This window comes from Ornithorhynchus anatinus, chromosome 7, assembly GCF_004115215.2.
Source record: "Ornithorhynchus anatinus isolate Pmale09 chromosome 7, mOrnAna1.pri.v4, whole genome shotgun sequence".
Classification (NCBI taxonomy): Eukaryota; Metazoa; Chordata; class Mammalia; order Monotremata; family Ornithorhynchidae; genus Ornithorhynchus; species Ornithorhynchus anatinus.
The window spans coordinates 52,371,235-52,398,748 of record NC_041734.1 but is presented as its reverse complement, the minus strand read 5'-3'; the positions used below and the strand labels follow the sequence as shown (position 1 = coordinate 52,398,748).

Below are 27,514 nucleotides of genomic sequence, written 5' to 3'. Positions count from 1 at the left end.
CACTTAGCCCTCCCCATGTTCCCAGGATGTCTATCTAACTGGGACAGTTCCCGTTCCGCATCCTTGTAGCGTAGCCGTTCCGTGTCCTTGCTGTCTCAAGCGGAGCCCTCTTGTAGCGTAGCAGTTCCCCGTGTCCTTGCTGCGGGTTGCTCAGGCGGAGGGAGGAGGTGAATTCACAGATAGGGCACTCTTCCCACAGTGCATTTCTGGCATTACTACATGATTACTGCCTGTCTGGTGTCAGATTCTCAATAGAATATTCACCCTCCTCCCGACTCCCAAATCAATATAAGCTTTTCAGATTATTTCGAGATCTGCCAAACGGCTTTTTAGACTAGAATAATAGGAAAGGAGTGTGGACTGGTTAAAAAAAAAGTCATTCAATGTGAACAAAATTATTCAGTGCATTACTGCCAATCAAGAGTGCTGCTAAAAGGAAAATACTATGAATTAGGAAATGAAAAACATAAATGAAAATATGACTTGAATTGGTCCTTTTTCACCTGCCCACACTTCCTGTTCGTATTGAAAATTTTGATGACCAATTCCTAAACTTTGACCTCTCAATTGACCGTCATTTTGGGTTCTGAGGAACATTTTGTCCCAACTGTAGACCAGATGTCTTTCCGTGACTAAAAACAACATCATGATGAAAAAGAAGAAATAATATTGCAAATGCATTCCCTAAGCCTCAAAAGAAGAATGATGAATATTCCCAATAAAAATGTATTCAAAAAATGTCTAGGTGAAACTAGAAATGTTTCCCTTTAAACTGTAAGCTCACTGGGGGCATGAAAGGGGTCAACTCACTCTGTAACATAGTAGAGAAGCAGCGTGACTTAGTGGAAAGAGCCCGGGCTTTGAAGTCAGAGGTCATGGGTTCGAATCCCGGCTCTGCCACCTGTCAGCTGTGTGACTGTGGGCAAGTCACTTAACTTCTTGGTGCCTCAGTGACCTCATCTGTAAAATGGGGATTAACTGTGAGCCTCATGTGGGACAACCTGATTACCCTATATCTACCCCAGTGCTTAGAACAGTGCTTTGCACATAGTAAGCGCTTAACAAATACCAATATGATTATTATTATTCCTCTCCCAAGTGCTTAATACAGTACTCTGCACGCAGTTAGTGCCCCCAAAATACCACTGATTTATTTTCAAGGACGAGGAAGTATGACTTGAGACAAATAGTAGTACAAAAGACCTCTTTAAAATTCTATTTTTAATATGAGCATAACAATGAGGCAGCCTGGAAATCTCTGAGGCGGCCACATACTGACCTAACCTTTAGGGACTCCCCAGTTAGAGCTTGACCAAGATTAGAGTGACCTTTCTTGGTGATTTCCAGGATCCATTCTCCACCATCAAACCGCAGTTCCTGAGGCTGCCCCAGAACTGACCCAGTTATAATTAGGTGCATTTGAAATCATGTAGTTATAAAATGGGGAGTTGGTGGAAAAAGGCAGTAATAAGCCAGGCGAAGAGGAGGAGCAGGTGAAGGAGGCCAGGATGGTGAGCTCGCATCGTTTGTCAAAGTGGGGCAAGCCCTCTGATGAAACCTTTGTGAGCAACACACTGCATTTGAACTCCAAACTGGAACCCCGCTAAATGACCAAGTCCTCAGATAGAGACAAAAAATGTTTCGGGTTGTCTGGTTTTTTACTTTGTTTTAAAGTAAATCTCAAATCTAGAAGTAGTAAATATTCACTGAGTCGTACTGCCTTGGGTTCTTGAGTTTTCGGAATGCAAAATTGGTGGGGGGAGGATTTACACTGAGATATTATATATTTAAAATGCATCACATCATCAGTTGGGACTGAAAGGTTCATTCTTAGGAGGCCTTGATAGTGAAAAAATAATCATTTTAAACTGGGAAAAATAGTTTATCGATCTCTATCTGACTTTTATCTCCAGTCCTTGTTTTGATTTTTAATGAATGTAGTTTTGCTTTACCCTGAATAGAGACTTGTCAGAAATGTGATTCTAAACATGGTATATATTCTTTGTTTTCCAATTCTAAATTCAGGAAGTTGGTCACATTTAATCAGCCATCTAGAAAGCATTCCTCAAGTCTTAGACTGTTGTACGGTACTCTCCCAATCGCTTACTGCCGTGCTCTGCGCTCAGATAATGCTCAATATATGTTACTGATCAATTGATTGATATTTCATTCATTTGTTCTGTATTAAGCTCCTGATTTGCTCTTCTTTTTACAGGGTGGACAAGTTAAGTAAAACACAAACCATTCCTGGAAGTCTGGATATTGGAGTTGACAGTGTCCCTTTGGATCACCCAAGTACGATTAGCTTTTATCATTGTTTGACCGTAAAACCTAACACATTAACTCATAAGTCATGTGAAAACTTGATTTTTCTTTCTTCCTGTAGGTAGTTTCCCCAGGTAAGCAGTCCAAACCAGAGAACCATAATCACTTTATTCCTACATGGTCTCAGTCCTAAAAGTCTCAGGACCGAGGCCCTATATCTCACGCCTGGTGAGAGGCTCCATCATTAGTTTGAAAAGCTACTAACCCGGAAACCTGCCAACTCCGAAGGCTGAATTCTAGCCAACCACATGGTGTTCGCTCAATAAAGGATAAACAGCAACCGTGATCTTTTAGAGTACTTCACTTGTGTGTAATAGAAGCAATTTTGCTCTCTTTGCTACAGTAAAAAGTCCCATCGATTTGAGTGACGCTTTTGACTAGAATAAATAGCACGTAAACGTTGCTTGAACATTTACGGGGGGTAAGATGAGATCATTAAAAGCTGTTTTGTATTTCTGCCTGACTTTCTTGTAGCCAAATAAAGAGCGTGTTTTGGCTTCATCTGCTAGAAAGAAAGCAGTTTTATAGACTCAATCGATTGCCATTTGCCATGTTGATTTTTCCTTTTTCTAGACCATTTCCATGAAATTATATTAGTAATAGATACTGTGGAGAATCTAATCCAAGCCATTTCTTTTTAACTATTTTAATATGGATTTGTATGGAAAAATCAGGAACTTAAGTTTATGCTATTTCCTATGGCCACACTTTTTAAAATTGGGTCCTTTTACATATAAGGAATTATATGAGCTGAAGCAGACATTGAGACTGTATTTAGAAAGAAAACACAGGCCACAGGAGAAATTTAAAACTCCTTCCTACTTTAAAAAAAAAGCTCTGTTTAAAAGAAGAGATTGCCTGGTCTTTGGGAATGTTTGGAGGCAGTGAAGAGCTAGAAAGAATCGTAGATCGCTTATTTGTAGACATTCTTTGGCGTCTTGGCCAGTGGCATAGATTTCATTATAATTACGGCATTTATTAGGTGCTGACTATGTTCTAAGCACTAGGGCAAGTACAAAGATGTTAGATTAGATGCAGTCCCTTTTCCAGGACTTTTTATCCCCATTTTACAGATGTGAAATAAGATTCAGAGAGGTCAAGTGACTTGCCCGAGGTGACACAGCAGACCAGTATCAGAGATGAGGCCTGACTTCCAGTCCCGTGTTTTTTCCGCTAGGCCACGTGGAGGAAATCTGTATTTTCACATGTATCTCAGTGAACTGGTTTTTTTTCCAGTTCCTGAAAAGCTATCCAAATATCTCTACCGAATGAATGTAAAATGTGTTTCCACTAAATCTATGAAATAATAACCTTTCTTGTTTTATAAACCATGTTTTTGGCAAAGTCCTGAGCCTGAATGAGTTACGTGAGCTCAATCTGGTTCCCAGCACCTAATCCTCAATGCTCTGGATTTGGCTATCTTGCTCCTATGGGCAATAATTTACATATCAAATTCTGCTGATGACTGAATGGAAACGAGCAAAACTCCCGTGATAAAGTGAATTTAACTTGATTCAGTTAAAACTTTTCAGCATTATCAATTTTCTCCTCTTTCTTTTCTGCAGTTTTTCACCGCAGCAGAATTAATCAGCCAATCAATCGATAGTGTAAATTTTGGTTTGTTTTGAATAGAGCACTAACTGCTTGGGAGAATATTATAGTAATCCATTGGTCAATCAATAATATTGAGTGCCTTCCGTGTGCAGAGCACTGTAGTAAGCACTTGGGAGGGTACAATATAAGAGAAGTGGTAAACCTATTCCCTACCCATTCATTCATTCATTCAGTAGTATTTATTGAGCGCTTACTATGTGCGGAGCACTGTACTAAGCGTTTGCAATGTACAAATCGGCAACAGATGGAGACAGTCCCTGCCCACTGATGGGCTTACAGTCTAATCGGGGGAGACAGACAAAAACAATAGCAATAAATAGAATCAAAGGGATGAACATCTCATTAAAACAATAGCACATAAATAGAATCAAGGTGATGTAGATCTCACTAACAAAATAAATAGGGTAATGAAAATATATACAGTTGAGCGGTCGAGCACAGTGCTGAGTGGAGAGGAAGGGAGAGGGGGAGGTGCAGAGGGAAAGGGGGGAGAAGAGGGTTAAGCTGCGGAGAGGTGAAGGGGGAGCAGAGGGAGCAGAGGGAAAAGGGGAAGCTCAGTCTGGGAAGGCCTCTTGGAGGAGGTGAGCTGTAAGTAGGGTTTTGAAGAGGGGAAGAGAATGAGTTTGGCGGAGGTAAGGAGGGAGGGCGTTCAGGACAGTGGGAGGACGCGGCCCAGGGGTCGACGGGCGGAAAGGGGGAGCCGGGGGGGTGGGGGAAGGGGGGGGAGAGGAAAACGAGGGAGCTTACAGTCTAGAGGTATGTCTAGCAGTAGCCATGATACCTGTCTTCAAGGACTGGATAATCAGAGTGAAAGTAAAGTCGTCCTTGAGTGTTTCCATGTTTCTTTCTACAGCATACGGTAAAGAGTGTTGAACCTCACTCTCTCATATGGGGCTGTTAGAGTAAAGATCGTATTTCTTAAACACTTACTAAGTGCGAAGCATGGAAGTAGATGCATAACAATCAGATCAAACACCATCTCTGTTCCCCACAGTGGCTCCCACAGTCAATGAGGGAGGAATACAAGGTATTTTATCCCCATTTTACAGAAGAAGAAATGGGACTAACCAGGCTCAACAAGTTGACCTAGTAGACAAGTGGAAGAGTCTGCTCTAAAACCCAGGTCTCTTAATCCCAGTTCTGCCCTTTTTCCAAGCCATGGTCAGCAGTTGTTTCTTAGGTTATCCTCCTTGCTGTGGCTTCCACCTCAGCATTCTATGATTCTCCATCTGAATCAATCATTCAGTCATATTTATCAGTAACGGTTCTTTCATTATTGACCTACGAAAGTCCAGGAAAGCCCCCTACCCTCTTCTTGTTTCCTGTTTTGATCCCAATCAATCAGTCATATTTATTGAGCGCTTGCTGTGTGCAGAGCACTGAACTAAAGGTTTGGGTGAGTACAGTATGACAGAGATGGTAGACACGATCCCTACCCTCAACGAGCTTGCAGTCCGATGCTATTGAACACTCCCCTCCCTGGGAGCTCCACGTGCTGGGAGACGTTATATGAGGAGCAGCTTGGCCTCGTGGAAAGAGCACAGGCCTGGGAGTCAGAGGACCTGGGTCCTATTCCCAGCTCTGCCAGTTGCCTGCTCTGTGACCTTGGGCAAGTCACTTAATTTCTCTGTGCCTCAGTTTCTTCATTTGTAAATTGGAATTTGATATCTGTTCTCTACCCTACTTTGGCTTTAAGCCCCATGGGGGACATGGATTGTATCTGACCTGATTATCTTGCGTCTTCTCCAGAGCGCAGAACGGTGCTGAAAAACATAGTAGGGACTTAACATATACCAGAATAGTGATATGAATAATAATTACCGTTTATAATCTCCCTAACAACCTTTAGCCTTACTGTTGGATTATCAGAAAGGAATAGAGTCCCTTCCAGATAACAGAACAGGGCTTCTGTCGGGTCTGATTATCTTCTATCTACACTAACTTAGCAGAGATTTGAAGCATCCTGAGAAAATAAATACCAGAATAATCATCATCATCCCTGTAGGCTGTAAGCTCCTCGTGGGCGAGGATCAAGTCTACCAACTCCGTCGTATTGTACTTTCCCAAGAGCTTAAAATGGTGCTTTGCACACAGTAAGTGCTCAGAAAATACCATTGATTGATTGATTGGAGTTATCATAACCATTCTAACGGCCATATCTTTGTAGCCCAAACTTGCTACCAGTACACTCCCTCAAATTGCTGTACACTGCCCGAGCCACGTACTAGCAAGGAGGAATGTAATGTCTTTGCCCTGTTGCGAGAATATGGAAATGGGAATATAGTCTCTAGACTGTGAGCTCACTGTGGGCAGGGAATGAAGCAACATGGCACAGTGGATAGAGCACGGGCCTGGGAGTCAGAAGGTCATGGGTTCTAATCCTGGGCTCTCCCGGCTCTGTCACTTGTCTGCTGTGTGACCTTGAGCAAGTCACTTCACTTCTCTGGGCCTCATTTATCTCATCTGCTAAATGGGGATTGAGACTGTGAGCCTCACGTGGGACAACCTGATGACCCTGTATCTACCCCCCGCTTAGAACAGTGCTCTGCACATAGTAAGCGCGTAACAAATACCAACATTATTATTATTTTTTTAAGTGCTTAATACAGTGCTCTGCGTATAGTAAGTGCTCAATAAATACTATTGAATGAATGACAGGGACTGTGTCCCACCCACGGGGAAGCAGCGTGGCTCAGTGGAAAAGAGCCAGGGCTTCGGAGTCAGAGGTCATGAGTTCGACTCCCGGCTCTTCCACTTGTCAGCTGTGTGACTGTGGGCAAGTCACTTAACTTCTCTGTGCCTCAGTTACCTCATCTGTAAAATGGGGATTAACTGTGAGCCTCACGTGGGACAACCTGATTACCCTGTATCTACCCCAGCGCTTAGAACAGTGCTCTGCACATAGTAAGCGCTTAACAAATACAAATGCCAATTGGCTTGTATCAACCCAGTGCTTCCTACAGTGTCTCACACATAGTAAATGCTTAACAAATACCATAATTATTAGTATCATTATTTATCATTGTAGTATACTCTCCCAAGTGCTTAGTTCAGTGCTTTGCACAGAGTAAGCACTCAATAAATACCTCTGAATGAATGAATGAATGAATGAATGAATGAATGAATTCTTCCCCAAACCCCTCTTGGTAAGTCTGCCGAGGCACCCTTTGATGAATTTACAGTGATGGGCCTCACACTCACTATCATGTCTCTAATTCAGAGCGTATTTACATGTCATCTGAAAAATGACATTACCCAATCATCTATGGTCTATATAAAATTCTTCTGGTAATGTGTCAGGTATCTTTAAGCCAAGCCTTCCAAATTCAATTCTACATCTACTACTAAGGATCCCCCTTTCCTTAAGGTGTTGAATTAATGTGTGGGGACCCCCACAGTCACTGAGATATGATATAATATTGGCTAGTCCGTGACTTCGTTACAGTCTCCAAGTTTGTTTCAACTCCTCCCCTACGCCTACATACTTACCTATTTGTGGTCTGGGGGTATTTCTACTTAGAAGAATAGCAATATAAATTACCTGTTTTAATAAGCTTATTAAACAACAGAATATTTGTCTGAACAGAATTTTTCAGTATGTTTTTATTATTCAATCTCAAAGTGCCTTTATATATCTATGGCAATCGGAACATCCTTTCTGCTCTTCAGTTACAATATCATTCGTCTCACAATATGAGTGAATCCTTACAGCGAAAATGGAGGAAATTTATTCTTAGGTGATAGGTCAACAAATTTATCTCCTATTGGCTAGATTTAAAATATTTCCTTTTAATAAAATAAACTATCTCAGTGATTACTCCTGGCTCTTTCAGTAATCCCATGAAATAGCTCACTCCATAGGTGGTTATGAGATTCCTGCAGCCTGAAAATCTAAACAAGCCAAGACCTTTTCTTTTCAATTATTAGATATTTTGATTGCTTTAGTAACCTCCTGTACAAGCATAAAAATTGGTGACATTGCTATAATTCCATATATTCAATTTCTTCTAGCAACTATGGCGCTCCATTGTTAATGGTACTTAAAACCCTCCCATATACTTTCCCAAAATTTCATCACCTTTCCAATTAGTGATTAGCCTGGCTATAATTTTTTTTATAGGTAGGAAATTCCTGTAATTTTTTGTTGGTTTCTCTGGAAGAACTTTTCCTTCTCTCGATATGTTTTAATACTCACTTATGGTCAAGCTATTTGTGAGTTCAATATAACTGAGAGTGTGGATCCCACATTGGTCTTTTCAGAGAGAGAGAGAGAGAGAGACTCCACCCTCAATGATGTCTTCTTCTTCTGCATAATAAAGCATAATAAGAAAAGACAAACTGAATCTTGGCTAGTTTGGATTTTCAGACCGCAGGAGAAAATTCTCTCCTCCTTATTTAAGGTTTAAATGAAAATAAACCTGAGTTCTGAACATAACCAAGTGATTCATTGTTCATTCATTCATTCAATAGTATTTATTGAGCGCTTACTATGTGCAGAGCACTGTACTAAGCGCTTGGGATGAACAAGTCGGCAACAGATAGAGACAGTCCCTGCCGTTTGACGGGCTTACAGTCACTGCTCACCTAGGCTTGTCTTAAGCCCCATATGATTACTAGACTGGCCCCAGACCAATGCTTTGAACAGAGCAGAACAGAGCAGGGACTGAACTTGTCTATCCAAGGCCAGGCCCCACCAGCAGTGATGATGGACATGGCCCTGGGCCCTAGTTGCACGGCATGGGAGCAGAAACAAGAAAATGAAAGAGTCAGTACCTAGCAGATTGGATTAATGGAAAGAGCAAGGGCTTGGGAGTCAGCGTTCGTGGGTTCTAATCCCGGCTCTGCCACTTGTCAGCTGTGTGACTTTGGGCAGGTCACTTCACTTCCCTGTGCCTCAGTTCCCACATCTGTAAACTGGGGATTGAGACTGTGAGCCCTACGTGGGACAACCTGATCACCCTGTATCTACCCCAGCCCTTAGAACAGTGCCTGACACACTGCTTAACAAATACCATCATCATCATTATTATTATTATTATTAGAGGCAACACGGCCTAGTGGATAGAGTACAGGCCTGAGAGCCGGAAGGATCTGGGTTCTAATCCTGGCTCTGCCAGTTGTCGGCTGTGTGACCTTGGGCAAATCACTTCACTTCTCTTGGTCTCAGTTACCTCATCTGTAAAATGGAAATTAAGACTGTGAGCCCCATGTGGGACCGGGACTGTGTCCAATCTTATGACTTTGTATCTACCCCAGTGCTTAGAACAGTGCCTGGCACATAGTGCATGCCCAGCAAACTCCGGGCACCACAGTGGGCATGGATCTAATTTTGTAGCAGCAGTATGATTTCAGATGGTTGGTCCCTATCCAGTATGGCTATATCACTGCATGTCTTTACTTACAGGATATTTAATCTAAGCACCCAATTTTCCTCCACTTTGGCTCCTGCCATTGAGTTCCATGGCCTGAAAGAGGAACCTTGTTTAGAACACAATAGGTCTGAAACATGAAGGGGAAGAATCCAGGGGTCCACCCAGAAACATGCTCTAGGTTCTGTGGCCTTACGCCAGTTTGCCTATGAAGTCACAGTATTTGGGGGTATCTGCGTGATCCATCATTGGTCACCCGCGGCAAAGGCAAGAAGACAGTGCCGGAACTGAGGTCTGGGGCCAGTCCTGAAGGGCAGTAGGAAAGGATGAAAGTTCCAAGTAGTAAGGCCCAGGAATCCAAGTGGGACAAGGTTCAGGATTGCTTGGAGAGTAAAATAGTAGAAAACGGCTCTGAGACTGGGGTAGGCAGAGTTAAGGATCAGAGTTTGGTTTCGGTTTAAAGTTGCTTGACCTAATTATTCCAACCATCTGGCAGAGGAACTCTACAGTACCTGTGTGAAATCTAGTAAATAGCAGTAGATTTAACTAATCCTGGCTCTGACATTTGTCTGCAGTGTGACCCGGGGCAAGTCACTTCATTTCTCTGGGCCTCAGTTTCCTTATCTGTAAAATGGGAACTGCTCGTAAGCCTCACGTGGGACATGGACTTTTTCCAACCTAATTACCTTGTATCTACCCTAGCACTTAGTAAAAAGCCTGGCACAGAGTAAGTGCTTAACAAATACCATTAAAAAAAAGCAAAACTGTGCTATTGATATTTTTTGCCTAAGAAGGGAAAGTGGCAGAATGACTTAAAATTGTATTTTCTGTTCTTTCATAGATTGTGTAACATCATCCTTTATCCCCATCAAGCCTTTCAATGTGATGGAGCAACACGCACCTACAGTGGAAGTGGAAGAATTTGTTCATGATTTGACCAAGTATTCCCGGCCTTACAGAGCATATAAAAATCAAATTTATATCTACCCAAAACACCTCAAGTATGATAGCCAAAAATGTTTCAGCAAGGTAGGCCATGAGTTCATGAAGCATTTTCAGGCCTGCTTTCTTCCATGGAGTCTTCAGTACTGGGGAAAATGCCCAAATGTGAAATTAAAAGATTCACAAACAACTAAATATAGAAAGCCATTTCCCCAAAAGAGGCTATTTTTGAACCTAATGACTTCTTAGGAAACACAATTGTCTTTTATACATTAGTAGTCCTTTCTGAATCAACCTTGAAAGAATTCTTTCCTATTTAGCATTTTCCCTGCACCTAATTACAAGGGCACACCTAAGAGCTTTTGCAGTGTGAATTCAACTCTCAAACACCATTTTGATTCCTTTTTTTTTAATTAATTCCCACCCGCTTTGCCTACCTCCTGGATCCATAGATAATAACATGCTAAATTGTACATACTGGATGAAACAGGAACTACTTATTTCTAGTATCGTTAGATAAATTTTACAGAGTAACTAATCATAACTTTAATTTTCTCTCATTGCTATTTCAGGCACGGAATATAACTGTGTGTATTGAGTTCCGAAACTCAGATGAAGTGGGAGCCAAGCCAGTGAAGGTGAGCTCACATACAAAACAGGAAAAGACATTGGAGTTTTATAGGATATTGTAGTTGAACAGGTTTGGAAGTGGGACCTTTTAATATGTTCATTTTAAATTGCCTAAAATGTACCACTTTAATAGCAGCCATTAACCAGAGCAGTTGGAAATGTCAACCTCATGACCTTACTTCACTTTCTGTGATTTGGAAAGAAAATTTTCTAGGTTGAAATAAATGTTAAGAGCTTCCTTTATGGAAGCATTTGCCCTTTTCAAAAAAACAAACCTTGCTCCCCTTTCTAGCATGTTTGGTTTAAAATATCTCAAACAGGCAAATTTCCAAATGCTTCTTGTGGTAATGCTTGCCCCTACAGTGGTCTAATTGTGGAAACAAAGTCCATTTGAATAGTTATGCTGATTATGAAGTTTGTATGTGATCAATTGTATATTCCAATCCAATTAAGGAACATTGGAAAAAAGTCTTTCTGTCTCCATGTTTTTATATGCAATACATAAAAAGCAAATTGTCTCTTACCAAATACTCAACAGAAAGTGGCACATTCTTTACACACTTTCATCATGAAGAAATGTTTTTCTGTGTCTGAAACCAGATCTGCACAGTCATCTTGGATCTGGGTCTAAATGTTTTTCAAAAAATATTGGACAGTCAATCATATTTAAGTGCTTACTGGGTGCAGAGTAATGTACTAAGCACTTGGAAGAGGACAATTTAACAGAGTTAGCAGATATGTTCCCAGCCCATAATAAGCTTACAGTATAGAGGGGAAGACAGATGTTAACATAAATTAATAAATTAAGGATATGTATATAGGTGCTGTGGGGCTGAGGGAGGGGTGTGAATCCAAGCTCCACAGCACTTACATATGTATATAAATATATGTAATTTATTCATTTATTTAAATATCTGTTTCCCCATCCAGACTGTAAGCTAGTTGTGGGCAGGGAATGTATTTACTGTTATGCTGTACCCTCCCAATCGTTTAGTACAGTGCTTTAAACACAGTATGTGCTCAATAAATATGATTAAATTAATTCCAAGTGTAAGGGTGAAAATAAACGGTAAAAATGGCCAAACCTGATTTTTTTTTGACTTGCCTTGTTTGACCATTTTGTGGGCTGAATTCCCTAACAATTCCTTGACCTTCTGCTCTTCAGGCATGACCAAACTTACAGAGCAGTAGGATAATGAAGTATACAGAACAATAGTGTGGAGGTAATCACTCAAATAAGCTATTTGGATATGTGCAGAAACGTTTAAAAAGTGGCTCATGCCATTCATTCATTCATTCAATAGTATTTATTGAGCGCTTACTATGTGCAGAGCACTGTACTAAGTGCTTGGAATGTATAAATCGGTAACAGAGACAGTCCCTGCCCTTTGACGGGCTTACAGTCTAATCATGCCATCATCGAGAGGTGAAGGGAGAAGGATAAGCCTTATAATCAGGGACAATTTATTAGTTAGTGTTGAAGGAGGGCAGAAGTAAAAATGTGTATTTGAGGGTAAATACAGATGGGATACACCTCTTATACTTTCCTAGCGGTCTTTAATGGGGAATCTCAGTGAAGCGTGAAAGTAGCAGATTTTTAAAGAGAGAGGAAACACCTGCAGCTGCTAAGCATATGGAATCCGCTACCCCAGAAAGTTGTGTAAGCCCAGGTTTTGCAGGTTAGGAAAGGATTAGATCAATGCAAGCTGTAGTAGTTCATAATGGACAACTAGCAAGAAAGTTAAGGGTATTAGAAGGCTCTTCTCAAAACATAATCATGGTGGCCTAGACGAGCAACCATCTCCTGGTTTCTCCAAGTATCTTGTTGCTACTGGCTTAGACAGAATCCTTTGCAGGAAAGATCAGTGGTCTTAACTAGTAATGGCATTTTCTGTTTTTATGATTTCTGTTTTTATTATTTTCTCTGTACTTGCTAGTCACGGGCCAGCAAACTTAAAGTGGTTTGGCTGTAGGACCCCGGGGGAGATTTTCCTACCCCTGGGTCCAGTTTCAATCAATCAGCCATATTTATTGAGCTCTAGTCTGTAAACTCGTTATGGGCAAAGAAGCTGCCTCCTAATTCTGACTGTAATTCTTAGTACAGTGCTCTGCACATAGTAAGGGCTCAGTAACTACTATGGATTGATTGCTCACTATGTGCCAAGAAATGTTCTAAGCACGGGGTAGATGAAAGTGAATCCAGTTGGACACAGTCTCTGTCCCACATGGAGCTCACACTCTTAATCCCCATTTTACAGATGAGGTAACAGAAGGCCAGAGAAGATAAGTGACTTACTCAAGGTCACACAGCGTATGTGGCAGAGCTGAGATTAGAACCCAGGTCCTTCTGCCTCCCAGGCACATGCTCTATCCGCGGATAAGCTGGTATCTAACCCTGCTCTTGGTACAGTGCCTGGCTCAAACTAAGTGCTTAACAGATACCAGTGGGGAAAAAACGGTGGGGAGAGTGATTGTCAGATAAGAAGAGAGAGGGAATGCCAGGCCAGAGGCAGGACTTGGGCAAGAGGTTGGCGGTGAGATAGATGAGATCGAGGTACAGTGAGTAGGTTGGCATTACGGGAATGAAGTGTGTGAGCTGGGTTTTAATAGGAGAGCAGCAGATTGAGTGCACCAGTTACAGATCCAGAGCCTGCCAACTGGAACTGGCTTTAAACGTGGAGCCAACCAGGTGAGTGGGGCTCTCCCTGATGGAGGTAACTTTGCGCAAACCCCCATCTTGCCCAAATTTTGACTTGTTTCCAGCACCTTTAAATTATCTAACCCTTCCTCCCACCTTACCAAACCTAAAGACCTAGCATAGACCGTGTGAAATCTAAATAGAAAAGAGACAAAATCAAACCTTCTATTTTGGGGAGTTAAAAGTTGACCGTCCTCTTCGCTGAATGTTCCCCTATCTTCTTTTAAACAGTGTATTTACGGAAAGCCGGGCGGACCTCTATTTACTACCGCGGCATTCACAGCCGTCCTTCACCATTCACAGAATCCGGACTTCTCTGATGAGGTTAGTCCATGGCATCCCCATCCATTCATCCATTCATTCAGTCATATTTATTGAGCACTTACTGTGTGCAGAGCACTGTATTAAGCCCTTGGGAAGTACAACTTGGTGACAGAGAAAATCCCTACCCAACGCCGGGCTCACAGTCTAGAAGGGGGAGATAGACAACAAAACAAGTAGATGGGCATCACTACCATCAAAATAGATAAATAGAACCAGAGAGAAATGCACATCATGAATAAAATAGAGTAAATAGAGCAATAAATATGCTATATAATAAATATTTATAATTACATAATAATAATTTGGGTATTTGTTAAGCGCTTACTATGTGCAGAGCACTGTTCTAAGTGTTGGAATAGATACAGGGTAATCAGGTTGTCCCATGTGAGGCTCACAGTTAATCCCCATTTTACAGATGCGGTAACTGGGGCACAGAGAAGTCAAGTGACTTGCCAACAGTCACACAGCTGACAAGTGGCAGAGTCAGGAGTCGAACCCATGACCTCTGACTCCGAAGCCCAGGCTCTTTCCACTGAGCCACGCTGCTTCCCTTAATAATAAATAATTGTATAATAAATATGTACTAATATCAGTTGATTTGAGAGAATGCATTTGAGCTCACCTAGCATTTAGTACAGTTCTTTGTACATAGTAAGCACTCAATACATATCACTGATGATGATGATGAGTTCATATTCTAAGAAAGCCTCTTGCCCATATGACACTTTATCTACCCGAATGAGAGGGACATGTTAAGACAGCAAAGTAGATCTGCATTAAGGGTATCGTTGCACCAATCGTATTTGAATGCCTATCGCATTCACAGAGCGATGTTCTCAGCACTAGGGAGAGTACAGTAGAATTAGGGATCATGATCCCTGCCGTCGAGAGCTAAATCCATGGGTATTGTTCATAAGACGATCAATCAATAAGTGGTATTTATTGAGGACTTTCTGTGTGTAGAGAACTGAACTTGGGAGAGCGCAGTACCAAAGAGTAGGTATGAACAATCCCTGCCCTTCCAGAACTTACAGTCTAGAGGAAGACACAGACATTAAAGTAGATTTAGCAAGTTTAGTTTTTAAAGTTCAATATTTTTCTGGATTATTTTTAAGTGAGCCACATTGATCCACAGCTAGAGAACAGTGTCTTCTATTTTACTGAGTGCTCCCAAGTGCCTAGCACAGTGCTCAGTACACAGTTGGGCCTTGATAAATACTGACGATTCCCTGACCCACTTTGAATTGTTAGCTTTCCCTGAACCCTAATCAGGTAGTTAATGTCGTAAGTTTTGCACTGCTGGTCCTGGGTACACGTTGATTCTTGGGCAGGTGACAATTAGCAAATATTCATTTTTTGTAATGTGAATAGAATGCATATGTTTTGAGGGTGATAACATGCAGCCAAGATTAAGAACTGGTTTGAGAATGAAGTCCAGTTTGGGAGTTTTAATGAAATCAGATTCATTACCTACTGCCCTGTGTTATTGATTAGAAAATCACTTCGCTCTTTTTTGCCTCGCAGGTGAAAATTGAGCTGCCAACCCAGCTCCATGAGAAACACCACATTCTCTTCTCATTTTATCATGTCACCTGTGACATAAATGCAAAGGCTAATGCCAAAAAGAAAGAAGCTCTAGAAACATCAGGTACTAATGGAAAATCATTTTTAAATATTTCCATAATGTTCTGTGTCTGAATGCAAAAGAGTTCATAAATGACAACTCATGTTTTTTTAATTTTTGAATAATTTCAAAAATAGTTTCCTAACTCCAGAACTATTTTTACTTTGATTCTGCTCTAAAATGATTCCGATCAAAGCCATTTGCTATGTATTCTTTTGTGCAGTTGGATACGCTTGGCTTCCTTTGATGAAAGGTGATCAACTAGCATCTCAAGAACAGACTATTCCAGTAGCAACTACTTTGCCTCCTAATTATTTAAGTCTTCAAGATTTTGCGAGCGGAAAGGTATCAAGTGTTAGTAACACAATTAGAAGTGATTTTGTTTCTTCCCTTTCAGTGTATGTTAGATGCTTAAATGTCAGCCCAGTATACAGAGAACAAATAAATAGGGGAAAAATGCAGTATTTGTCCAGTTAAGAGATAAATTATAAATATAAACGTTTCCTGTGTTCTTTTGAAAAAGCAAATTACTGTCAGTTTTACAACATTTTGGGGCTTGGTTTTTCACGTAATCCACCTTAGACTTTGTATTTCCTTTTTATTTTTTTTTGCAAATGTGCATTCATTTTGTCTCATGCAAACTTAGGCAACTGTAATGCAAACTAAAGAAGATTGCCAATTTGTATTGTGGAATGGTATTTACAATGTATACAATAACATTTTTTTTCCAGAACAACGGAAGCGATATTAAATGGGTAGACAGTGGGAAACCACTTTTCAAAGTGTCAACATTTGTTGTATCAACAGTGAATACTCAGGTGAGTTCATTTTCCCTGCACTGTTGTTACTGACCCTGCTATAAAACTAATAAGGAAACTGAATAAGTTTTCTTGCTTTTCTCCTAATCTTAAGATTGATGCTCACTCCCTACAACTTTCTACTCATTGTATTCCTTTCCCTGCTACATATATGTTGGCATGAAAATGTGCTTTGGAAATTAATAGTGGAAAGTGCTAGAAGGTGGTAAAGGGCAAGAGGGAAAAGGAAGATGAATGAAGGAGAGTGGAGAGATGAAAGATATTAATGGGGGCATTTCTCCAAGCTGAGCTGTCTATGACTCTTGATAGGTAGAAAATGAGTGTCTTTGTTGCAACATAACGGAGGTGTGCAGATGGAGTGCAAGCCCTGAAGATTGAAATGGGCAGTGTACGTCTTTGGGTTTTAAATGGCGTAGGAAGTTAGTTTCATCATTGTTAATTTTTCACCAAAGCATGAAAGGAAAAATCACTTTAGGCGAAAGATGTCAGTGATGGAGTTTGTGTGCTGTTGTATAAATCATCAGGAAGTCATTTTTCAAAGTAATTAGAAAACATTTCATTGAAGAATTAATTCTAATTTCTTTTTAACTATCTTAGGATTCAAATGTGAATACATTCTTTCCAGCAGTGCCAAAAAAGGGAAAAAGATCTCTCTCAACCACTTACCGCTAGTTTTTGTCTTCGCTTGTAACGGTAATATAATTTAGAAATAATGAGGTTTTGTTGTTGATTTCAAATCTATTTGAAAATGACATGTTTGGTAGCCTCACAATTGAAAGGAAGCCAGGAGGGTCATTCACACTTTTTTTTTTAATCTTGTATGAAGCTACACTTTGCCCTTTCTCTTCTTCCTTGCTTGTTCTAAAAATTGTTCTTATTTTTGGAGAAAATAGAGAAAAGCATCAACTGTTTCTGTATTTTCGTCAGCCATGATCAGCACATATTACTGAATACCTTTAAGGTACCCAGTGCTCAACTAGCATTTGGGCTACAGGTTGAATAATTGATAAGGTCCTTGCTATGTAGAAATTTAATACTAATAATAATAATGATAATGGTACTTGTCCTCCCGCGGTCCCGGAACGCCCTCCCTCCTCACCTCCGCCAAACTCATTCTCTTCCCCTCTTCAAAACCCTACTTACAGCTCACCTCCTCCAAGAGGCCTTCCCAGACTGAGCTCCCCCCTTTTTCCCTCTGCTCCCTTTACCGCCCCCCTTCACCTCTCTGCAGCTAAACCCTCTTTTCCCCCCATTACCCTCTGCTCCTCCCCCTCTCCCTTCCCATCCCCTCAGCACTGTACTCATCTGCTCAACTGTATATATTTTCATCACCCTATTTATTTTGTTAATGAGATGTACATCGCCTTAATTCTATTTATTTGCTATTGTTTTGAGATGTTCATCCCGTAGATTCTATTTATTGCTATTGTTCTTGTCTGCCCATCTCCCCCGATTAGGCCGTAAGCCCGTCAAAGGGCAGGGACTGTCTCTATCTGTTACCGATTTGTACATTCCAAGCGCTTAGTTGAGTGCTCTGCACATAGTAAGTGCTCAATAAATACTATTGAATGAATACTTGTTAAGCACTTACTCTGTGCCTAACACCATTCTAAGCATTGGGGAAGATGCAAGGTAATCAGGTTGTCCCAAGGAGGGCTCACAATCTTAATCCCCATTTTACAGATGAGGTAACTGAGGCCCAAAGTAGTGAAGTGACGTGCACAAAGTCACACAGCTGACAAGTGGTGAAGTGGGGATTAGAACCCACAACTTCTGACTCCCAAGCCCGTGGTCTTTCCATTAAGCCACGCTGCTTCCCAATTTGCAATCTAATAGGGGAACCAGCCTGTTCAATCAGCCTAAACATATGTGTTAATTACAAAAATTAGTGTGAAGTGGAGGAGAATGTCATGGATTCTCTAGGAAGGTTTGAAGAATGGATAGGATTTATCGAGAAAAGCTCTCTGAAGACGATGAAGTTAATTTTGAGCTCCACCTTTAAAAAATAAAAGGAAAGGAGATGGTATGGCAAGTTGAAACAGAGCTGGTACCTGCCTAAAGTAAGCATCAAACAGATGGCCATTTGGAAAGAGACCAGGCCTTGGGGTCAGAGGACCTAGGTTCTAATCCCAGTTCCACCACTTGTCTACTGTGTGACCTTGGACAAGTCACTTAACTTCTCTGTGCCTGTTCCCTGATATGCAGAATGGGAATTTAGACTGTGAGCCTTCTATGGAAAAGGGATTATGTCCAACCCGATTATCTTGTATCTATCCCAGTGCTTAGTACAGTGCCTGGCCTGTGTGTCAGAAGGACCTGGGTCCTAATCCTGACTGCCATGTATAATAATGTTGGTATTTGTTAAGCGCTTACTATGTGCAGAGCACTGTTCTAAGCGCTGGTGTAGCTACAGGGTAATCAGGTGGTCCTACGTGAGTCTCACAGTTAATCCCCATTTTACAGATGAGGTAACTGAGGCACAGAGAAGTGAAGTGACTTGCCCACAGACACACAGCTGACAAGTGGCAGAGCAGGGATTAGAACCCATGACCTCTGACTCCCAAGCCCGGGCCCTTTCCACCGAGCCACGCTGCTTCCCCTAATCTGCTGTGTGACCTTGGGCAAGTCTCTTATCGTCTCTGAGCCTCGGTTACCTCATCTGTAAAATGGGGATTAAGAGTGTGAGCCTCATGTGGCACAGGGATGGTATGCAATCTGATTCATTTGTATCCACCCCAGCCCTTAGAGCGGTGCTCGACATATCCTAATGGTTTAAGTATTATTATTGTTATTATTAGTATTATTATTAACAGATACCATAAAAAAGGGAATTGCCTGGGCATAAACAGAGAGAGAGAAGAGAAATGAGGTAAATAAGGTACTTTGGGGCGAGTGATCCTTGAGGACTGAGGTATAATGAGAAGAGGGAATTAATAACAGCAGGCGGAAAGCTTGAATCGGGTTCGTAGAGTGATGGAGAGCTCCTGGCAGGTACCAAAGTGTGATTGAAGTACAGATGCAGGCAATTAGCAGAGCCGCAGAGTGCAAGAATATTTTGGGATGGGGAAAGGTTAGAGACTGGAGGACGGTCAGGAAGGTTATATAGGTAAGATGTGAGATGAGCAGGAAGTGTAGTAGCTGGGGGAAAGAGGGATCAGCCAAGGTGAGCAATGTGACAGAGATTGTATTTGGAAACTGTGTTTCGGTATATAAGGGTATTTGTTAATTGCTCATTATGCATACAAAAGTTATCTGCCCATCAGCAAACTGGACAGTGGAGAAAGCTCGAGGTGGCCAAACAGTTTGAGGTGTCAACAGGACAACTCTTCAGAGTCATCCCGTGGATTACGGGAGATCCAGGCCTGGTTGGAGGGTGGAAGCATATGAGGGAAAAGATGGCAACAGAATTTCCAAGGAGCTGCTGATTGGTAAACCGAGGGCCGGAGGGATATTGGTGAGGAGGCTGAAGGGGAGACTGAAGGTGGCATTGCTAGGTGACTGCTGGGAGACAACAGGGACCGTGAGAGCAGGCTACCATTCTATGATTAAAAAATAGGTTATCCTTTGGAGAAGAGCCTTTGGGGAGCTTGTAAAAACATGCACACAATACTAGAAAACAGGACATATAGCCCGATGGGTCCCCAGCGGTGAAGGCAAATGAGTGGATTGCGAAGGAGCTGGAGGACCCGCAAAATTTCCCACCTGAACACCTGTAATAATAATAATAATGTTGGGATTTGTTAAGCGCTCACTATGTGCAGAGCACTGTTCTAAGTGGTGGGATAGATACAGGGTCATCAGGTTGTCCCACGTGAGGCTCACAGTCTAAATGCCCATTTTACAGATGAGGTAACTGAGGCACCGAGAAGTGAAGTGACTTCAGAGCCAGGATTTGAACTCATGACCTCTGACTCCCAAGCCTGGGCTCTTTCCACTGAACCACGCTGCTTCTCTAAGAATAGAACATCCCCAAATCTTTATAGCTATTAACATATGAGAAGCAGCATATGAAAAGAACACAGGCTTGGGAGTCAGAGGTCATGGGTTCGACTCCCTTCTCTGCCACTTAATAATGTTGGTAATTGTTAAGCACTTACTATGTGCAGAGCACTGTTCTAAGCGCTGGGGTAGATACAGGGTCATCGGGTTGCCCCACGTGAGGCTCACAGTTAATCCCCATTTTACAGATGAGGTCACTGAGGCACAGAGAAGTGAAGTGACTTGCGCACAGTCACGCAGCTGACAAGTGGCAGAGCCGGAATTCGAACCCATGACCTCTGACTCCCAAGCCGGGGCTCTTTCCACTGAGCCACGTTGCACCGTAAGACCTCCTGAATGCAGACTCCAATGTGCTTTTGTGGCATGAGCTTCTTCTACTAGACCTCCCACCCTACGCAGTCTGTGGGCTGGCAGGATCAGCATCAACTCTTCCCCTAAGTATCTCTTGAAGCCTCCCAGAGCGTTCTTCACGGCCAAGATCTACCACCCCACTGGGACCGGGAACTGTCAGGTGCACCTGCCCCTCAACAGCACCGAGAACTAGAAACCGTCCACCAAGACCAGTCACGTTCTGGAGGCGCTGACTTCACTGTTGAACAAACCAGAGCTGAAGCGGCTTCTGTGACCTGAGTGGGAGACCACCTCACCAAGAACCTGGAGCGGTTTCAGAAGAAGGTCCTAGAATGCACCCTCTCCTTTGGGGCAAATCGCCCCACTTAGCCAGAACCCGGCCCACTCCCCTTTCCCTCGCCCGGCTCACGTATTGGACACTGCTCGGCCTCTCCAGTTGGCAGCCGATGCGACCCGGGTCGTCCAGGCATCCAACGTAAACCGAGCCTCCGTGCGAGGGTGCCTAATAGCAAAACCCCTAGGACTCAGACCAGCAGAGCTGAGCAGGGGTGGCGTAGTGGACAGAACCCGGGCCCGGGAGTCAGAAGGTCAAGGGTTCTCGTCCTGACTCTCCCGTTTGTCCGCCGTGTGACTTTTGGAAGTCACTTCACTTCCCTCCGCCTCAGTCTGTAGAATGAGGATTTAGACTGTGAGCTCCACGTGAGGCAGGGACTGTGTCCAACCTGATTTACGTATCTGTGCCCCGGCGCTTAGTTGATAGTGCCTAGCACATAGTAACCACTTAATATTATCATTAAGAGGCCAGAGAACAAACCTGAGTGGTCCAGGGGAATGATGAGTGGCTCTTAGACCGTGAGCCCCATCTGGGACAGGAACTGAATCCAACTGATTCTAGTTTCTACCCCAGCACTTAGTACAGTGCTCAGTACCTAGTAAGCCCTTCATGATTATTCTGATCATCCATTATCAGCAACCCACAGAAAGTGTGTGAATATTATAGACTGGACTTCAATCACACAGTGGGCTTTTCAGCCACCTTCTCACACACTGATGAAAACCTTACTGTCAGTAACTTTCTCTCTGAATACAAAGGACATATTGAATATAAATATAAGGAAATGTCGATGCTGCTTTACTGAACAACTTTAGTCGAGGTTACGTCCCGGTCGACTGGATTGCGACGAGACCTGTCATGGAGATGCACATTTAAACCCAGTGGGAATATCGGTGGGAGTGGCTCAAAAGAAATAGAGCCGTTGCGGCATGAGGGTGTCGGTTTGTTTTACGGTAGTTATTAAGCTCTTAATATGTGTCAGACGCCGTCCTAAGAGCTGGGGTAGATACAGATTAATTAGGTCAGATACCATGTCCCGCGTGGGAGCTCACAGTCTTAAATTGGAGGGAGAACAAGTACTGAATCCCCATTTTGCAGTAGAGGAAACTGAGGTACAGAGAAATTAAGTAAGAAGGCATTCTGTGACCTTCTCCTGAAACAACTCCAGGTTCCTGGTGAGCCGGTCTCCCACTCAGGTCACAGAAGCCGCTTCAGCTCTGGTTTGTTCGACAGTGAAGTCAGCGCCTCCAGAACGTGACTGGTCTTGGTGGACGGTTTCTAGTTCTCGGTGCTGTTGAGGGGCAGGTGCACCTGACGGGTCCCAGCCCCAGTGGGGTGGTAGGTCTTGGCCGTGAAGAACGCTCTGGGAGGCTTCAAGAGATAGTTAGGGGAAGAGTTGATGCTGATCCTGCCAGCCCACAGACTGCGTAGGGTGGGATGTCTAGGAGAAGAAGCTCATGCCACAGGAGCACATTGGAGTCTGCATTCAGGAGGTCTTACAGGTGTTCAGGTGGGACATTTTGCAGGTCCTCCAGCTCCTTCATAGTCCATTTACTTGCCTTCACCCCTGGGGATCCATGATCCAAGGTCATAGAGCGAGCAATTGGCAGACCTAGGATTAGAACCCAGATCCTATGACTCCCAGCCCAGTGTTCTTTCCACTAAACTGTGTTGCTTTGATGTCTAATGCTCTTTAGGCCCAGCCTCGAATAAATATCCCAGTCCATTTTCTAATAACTGCGGTGTCTGTAAAGTGCTTACTATGTGCCTGTCACTCTTCTAGGTACTGGGGCAGATACAAGATGATGGGGGTGGACAGAGTCTCTGTCCCACATGGGGCTCACAATCCTAATCCTCATTTTACAGATGAGAGAACTGAGGCACAGAGAAGTTGAGTGACTTGTCCAAGATCACACGGCAAACAGATGGTGTTGGGATTTGAACCCAGATCCTCCCTCTCCCCTGCTCCCCTGCCCTTATAGAGATACCCACAACAGGTGTTAAGGTTAATCGTTTCGGAGCAGTTGGTTTTGGTATGTGAAGAGATGCATCTTGATGAGAGACAGAGAAAAGAAATGCAGATGTGATCAAACGAAGGAGGGAATCGAGAAAAGAGAATACTCTCACAAATGATAGTCCTAAGGCATCTTGGCTCAGTGGAAAGAGCCCGGGCTAGGGAGTCAGAGGTCATGGGTTCGAATTTCGACTACCACTTGTCAGCTGTGTGACTGTGGGCAAGTCACTTAACTTCTCGGTGCCTCAGTTACCTCCTCTGTAAAATGGGGATTAACTGTGAGCCTCTCGTGGGACAACCTGATTACCCTGTGTCTACCCCAGCGCTTAGAACAGTGCCCTGCACATAGTAAGCGCTTAACAGGTACCAACATTATTATTATTATTATCTATATTTGCTTTATTCAGATTCCCATTCTGAAGAACACCAACATCATTTTTAATCAATCATTTTTATTTTCTACTACAGAATTTGCTTAACGTTGAGAAGATTCATGCAATCATCAGTTTTCTTCCTGTGACTCTGAATCAGCTGTTTTGGGTTCTAGTACAGAATGAAGAGGATGAAATTACCACAACTGTGACCAGGTATCTTGAATATCCTGACTACCATAATGGTAAAAATAAATTATTATGTAGTTAATGATCCACTGATTCATTCATTGTCGTATTTATTGACTGCTTACTGTGTGCAGAGCACTGTACTAAGCGCTTGGAAAGTACAATCCGGCAACAGATAGAGGCAATCCCTACCCAACAAGGGGCTCACGGTCTAGAGGGGAGGCAGACAACAAAACAAGTAGACGGGCATCAATAGCATCGAAATTGATAAATGAAATTATAGTTATAAAGACATCATTAATAAAATAAATAGAATAATATGTACAAATATACACAAGTGCTGTGGGGCAGGGAAGGGGTAGAGCAGAGGGAGGGAGTAGGGGGAATGGGGAGGAGGAGCAGAGGAAAAGGGAGGCTCAAACTGGGAAGGCCTCCTGGAGGAGGTGAGCTCTCAGTAGGGCTTTGATGGGGGGAAGAGAGTTAGTTTGGCAGATGTGAGGAGGGAGGGCGTTCCAGGCCAGAGGTAGGACGTGGGCCAGGGCTCGACGGCGGGACAGGCGAGAACGAGGCACAGTGAGGTGATTAGTGGCAGAGGAGCGGCGTTTGCGGGCTGGGCTGGAGGAGGAGAGAAGGGAGGGAGGTAGACGGGGGCTAGGGGATGGAGAACTTTGAAGCCAACTGTGAGGAGTTTTTGCTTCCTGCGAAGGTTGTTAGGCAACCACTGAAGATTTTTGAGGATGATGATGATGGTGATGGCCATCAAATAAATGATGCTAGGCCAAGCATTTTTAATTGAGTAGATATTGAAATACATATATTTAATGGATATAACTATATAAGTATACATTTTAAAGGTTTAGAGAGGAAAACTCTATGCAAGTCCAGAGTATAGTTATTTTTTCTAAATGAGCTATATATCTTAGTGGTTCTTGTTAAATCTTATATGATGTTCCTTGTTAGGGTTAACTTCTTTAAATTTTTGTGTTCCCCAAAACAATAAATAAGGATATTACTTCCTTCAGACTGAGGATTCATTCATCCCAGTGTTCTGTGGTCCACCATTGATGGCGAATACTTGGAGGAACGGTTTGACATTGGCCTTCTTTAGCATTCATTCCTAAAATGGTTAGGATGAACCATATTTCATCACTGACTTTACTCTGAAACCTTTATGGATCTTTCTTCCAAAGCCTCTTTGGAACCTACCGATTATTTTTGGCTACCACAAAGTCCTTGGGTAACAAATTCCAGAACATCAAATTTCAAAGATTCCAAATTCAGAGGGGTGGTCACCACTACTTAGGTGTTTTGACGTGATGCACAGTCTCTGAAATTCTCCTAACTTCCCTCAGGGAGAGGAGAGGGAAAGCCTTATGTCTAGCTATGGTTTTGGTGAGATGTTGTACTCTTTGTATAAGCTATAGGCTAGTCCTTTATAACTTTTCGGCAAAACTGGAAGCATTTTCTTGGGGTTTTTACCCTGGCTATCGGGGGGATCCAGGAGCCTCTAGATACCCAGGTTCCAAAATTGCACCCAGGCATTCCTCCATTCCCTGCAGCTTAGTTCACTGGGTCATTTTCCACTATTTGAAGCCCAAATTTCAGGTTTGTAGGGGAGGAGAGGCTATCTGGGCCCCCTTGTCTCACCTCATTCCAGGTTCATAAAATGAGAATCACAAGTTGCACACCCTCAACTCCTTTACATCACAAAGAAGATTCCTTGTCTCCTGATCACCGCCTTATATTATGATTAATACTTCTATTATTATATTAAGTGCTTACTATTTGTCCAACCCTCTTCTAAATTGTGGGGCAGATACGAGTTAATCAGGTTGTACACAATCCCTACTCCACAAGGGCCTCACAGTAAGGAGGACGAGCGGGATTTGAATCCCGATTTTACAGTTGAGGAAACTGAGGAACAGAAAAGTTAAGTGAATTGCCCAAGGTCACACAGCAGGCAAGTGACAGAGCTGGGATTAAAACCCAGGTCCTCTGACTCTCAGACCCATGCTCTTTCCACTAGGCCTTGCTGCTTCCCCTATATGCTTAATATATGTGTTTTTATTTGGGCCCGGAAGCATTAAAACGAGTTCCTGAATGTGGAAGAGTGATGTTTCCCTGCTTAATCCAGCAAAATGATTAAATGAGTTTGCCTTTTCAGGGTTCTGAGTTTTATTGTGTCTAAATGCCACGAAGAACAGCTAGACCACTGTGTCCAGTCCTACATAAAGGTATGAAATACCTATTGGCTGTTTGATAATGTACTTTTATCCTGCAATGTTTGGGTTTTTTTTTCTTTTCTTGTCTCTGGTGCCAAAAAGACAAAAGAAACCTTGTGTTTGGTTTCCTTCTTTTAAACAGTAACACACCCCCAAGTGGTATTTTTCAGAACAATCACTTTAATAATTGGGAATTGATGCCTATGAAGTGACTGGCTAAATTAATTCCATATATTTTACATACGTATAGTTGTTTGTGAGATAGAGAGTTCTTTCCTTAGCATTAGAAACAGATGATATTTCAGTTTATGTCTCACCTTGGAATTTTCCAGGATTAATTTTCCTTGATTTCCTTTTATTTGCTGAATTCCGTGTCTTTCTTCTGTAATGTTTTCTTAGCTGCTGTTATTGTTTTCTCAGGCATATTTTCATTTTCCAAGTTACTCTGTATTTGTACCTCCTTCTGGTATGTTAAGAACTTTATCTTCTGGCATGAATCACTTGCCCACTCATTACTATGCACTGCTTTTCCAGGTCCTCTTTCGACTTTTCATTCAAGGCCCTCATAGTGCATTGCCCAATTGTATGTCTCCATGTCAGTGAACTTGTTATGATGTTTGCAACATCAGAGCTCCAGTGAAACTGCTCTCTGCATGTTTTAAAAACACATCAGGTACAGGCTGGGCCATCAGGAAGTCAGGGAAACCTATGAGTAGATTTTTCTGCCACAAACTACCCAATTAGTAGATTTCCTATCTCTTTCTGTACCCCAAATGCATCTTCTTCACCCTTTGACACCAGTAGGACAATTAATCAATCAGTAGTATTTGTTGACCACTTATTTGTGCCGAGTTCTATACTAAGCACTTGGGAAAGTACAATACAAGAGAGTTAGCAGACATGTTCCCTGCCCATAAGGAGCTTACAGTCGAGAGGATTTCCGACATGCTGGTGAGGGGTGGACAAAGAGAGCTTGACTACTGAAAAGCTGGCTCTCAAAGGAGTCTTTTGGGCGTTGTCAGTATTGGGGGAACGGCCAGGCATTTCAGTCCCAGGCGGATCTGCTCCCAAAGGGCTAGAAGCATGCTTTCTCTTTTGTTTCCTTTCTACATATTTCCTAGGGCATCCAACTTAAAATGGCATTTTGGTGCCAAAAAGACAAAAGAAAACGGCCAAATCCCATGCTCTGGTTTTGAAACGTTAGGGTCTGTTAAGTTGTGCTGCAAATTTGGGGTAGGATTTTCAGCAACTAAACAGATTCGCTTTTACTCCAGGTTGCCTTTTGAACAAAAAGGAGCTTGAGAGAAGCAATGTGACAGTAACTACTAGGTACAGGAGGTAGAAACTCATCTCTTCATCCACTCCCTCTCTATGAGCAAACGCACACACATTCACACACACAAGTACATTTCTCTTCATATGCCTACGGTCCCTTTTTTCTCCAAGCTCAGTGAAAGAAGAAATAAGTATGGAGCTCACTGAAAATGTGAACCATATGCTATGACTGTGTAGTTGTTTTGTGAGCTCCAAGGATAATAGTCCTTATTTAGGGCTTGAAACAGAAAATAACTCGCTGGCCTTTTAATCTGATATCTTGTTTTTGATGGACAAGAGAAAAGGAGGTGAAAAATATACCCTTTGTCCAACTTTTACCATCAAATCCTGGGATGTGTCTATCTGACACCCGTCT

At 42.5% G+C, this 27,514-nt stretch overlaps 1 protein-coding gene across 1 annotated transcript in view; it reads left to right on the top strand.

Annotated features, from left to right (window-relative positions):
• The window catches only part of DOCK10 (dedicator of cytokinesis 10), a 242,564-nt gene that overhangs the window by 153,596 nt on the left and 61,454 nt on the right, over positions 1 to 27,514 (top strand). Inside the window, 12 exon segments of the mRNA XM_029069082.2 lie at positions 2,216 to 2,295; positions 10,150 to 10,337; positions 10,823 to 10,888; positions 13,810 to 13,902; positions 15,427 to 15,550; positions 15,750 to 15,871; positions 16,258 to 16,344; positions 16,942 to 16,962; positions 16,964 to 17,031; positions 17,970 to 17,976; positions 23,511 to 23,629; positions 25,767 to 25,836. Of these exon segments, the coding sequence (XP_028924915.1) occupies positions 2,216 to 2,295; positions 10,150 to 10,337; positions 10,823 to 10,888; positions 13,810 to 13,902; positions 15,427 to 15,550; positions 15,750 to 15,871; positions 16,258 to 16,344; positions 16,942 to 16,962; positions 16,964 to 17,031; positions 17,970 to 17,976; positions 23,511 to 23,629; positions 25,767 to 25,836 (1,045 nt within the window).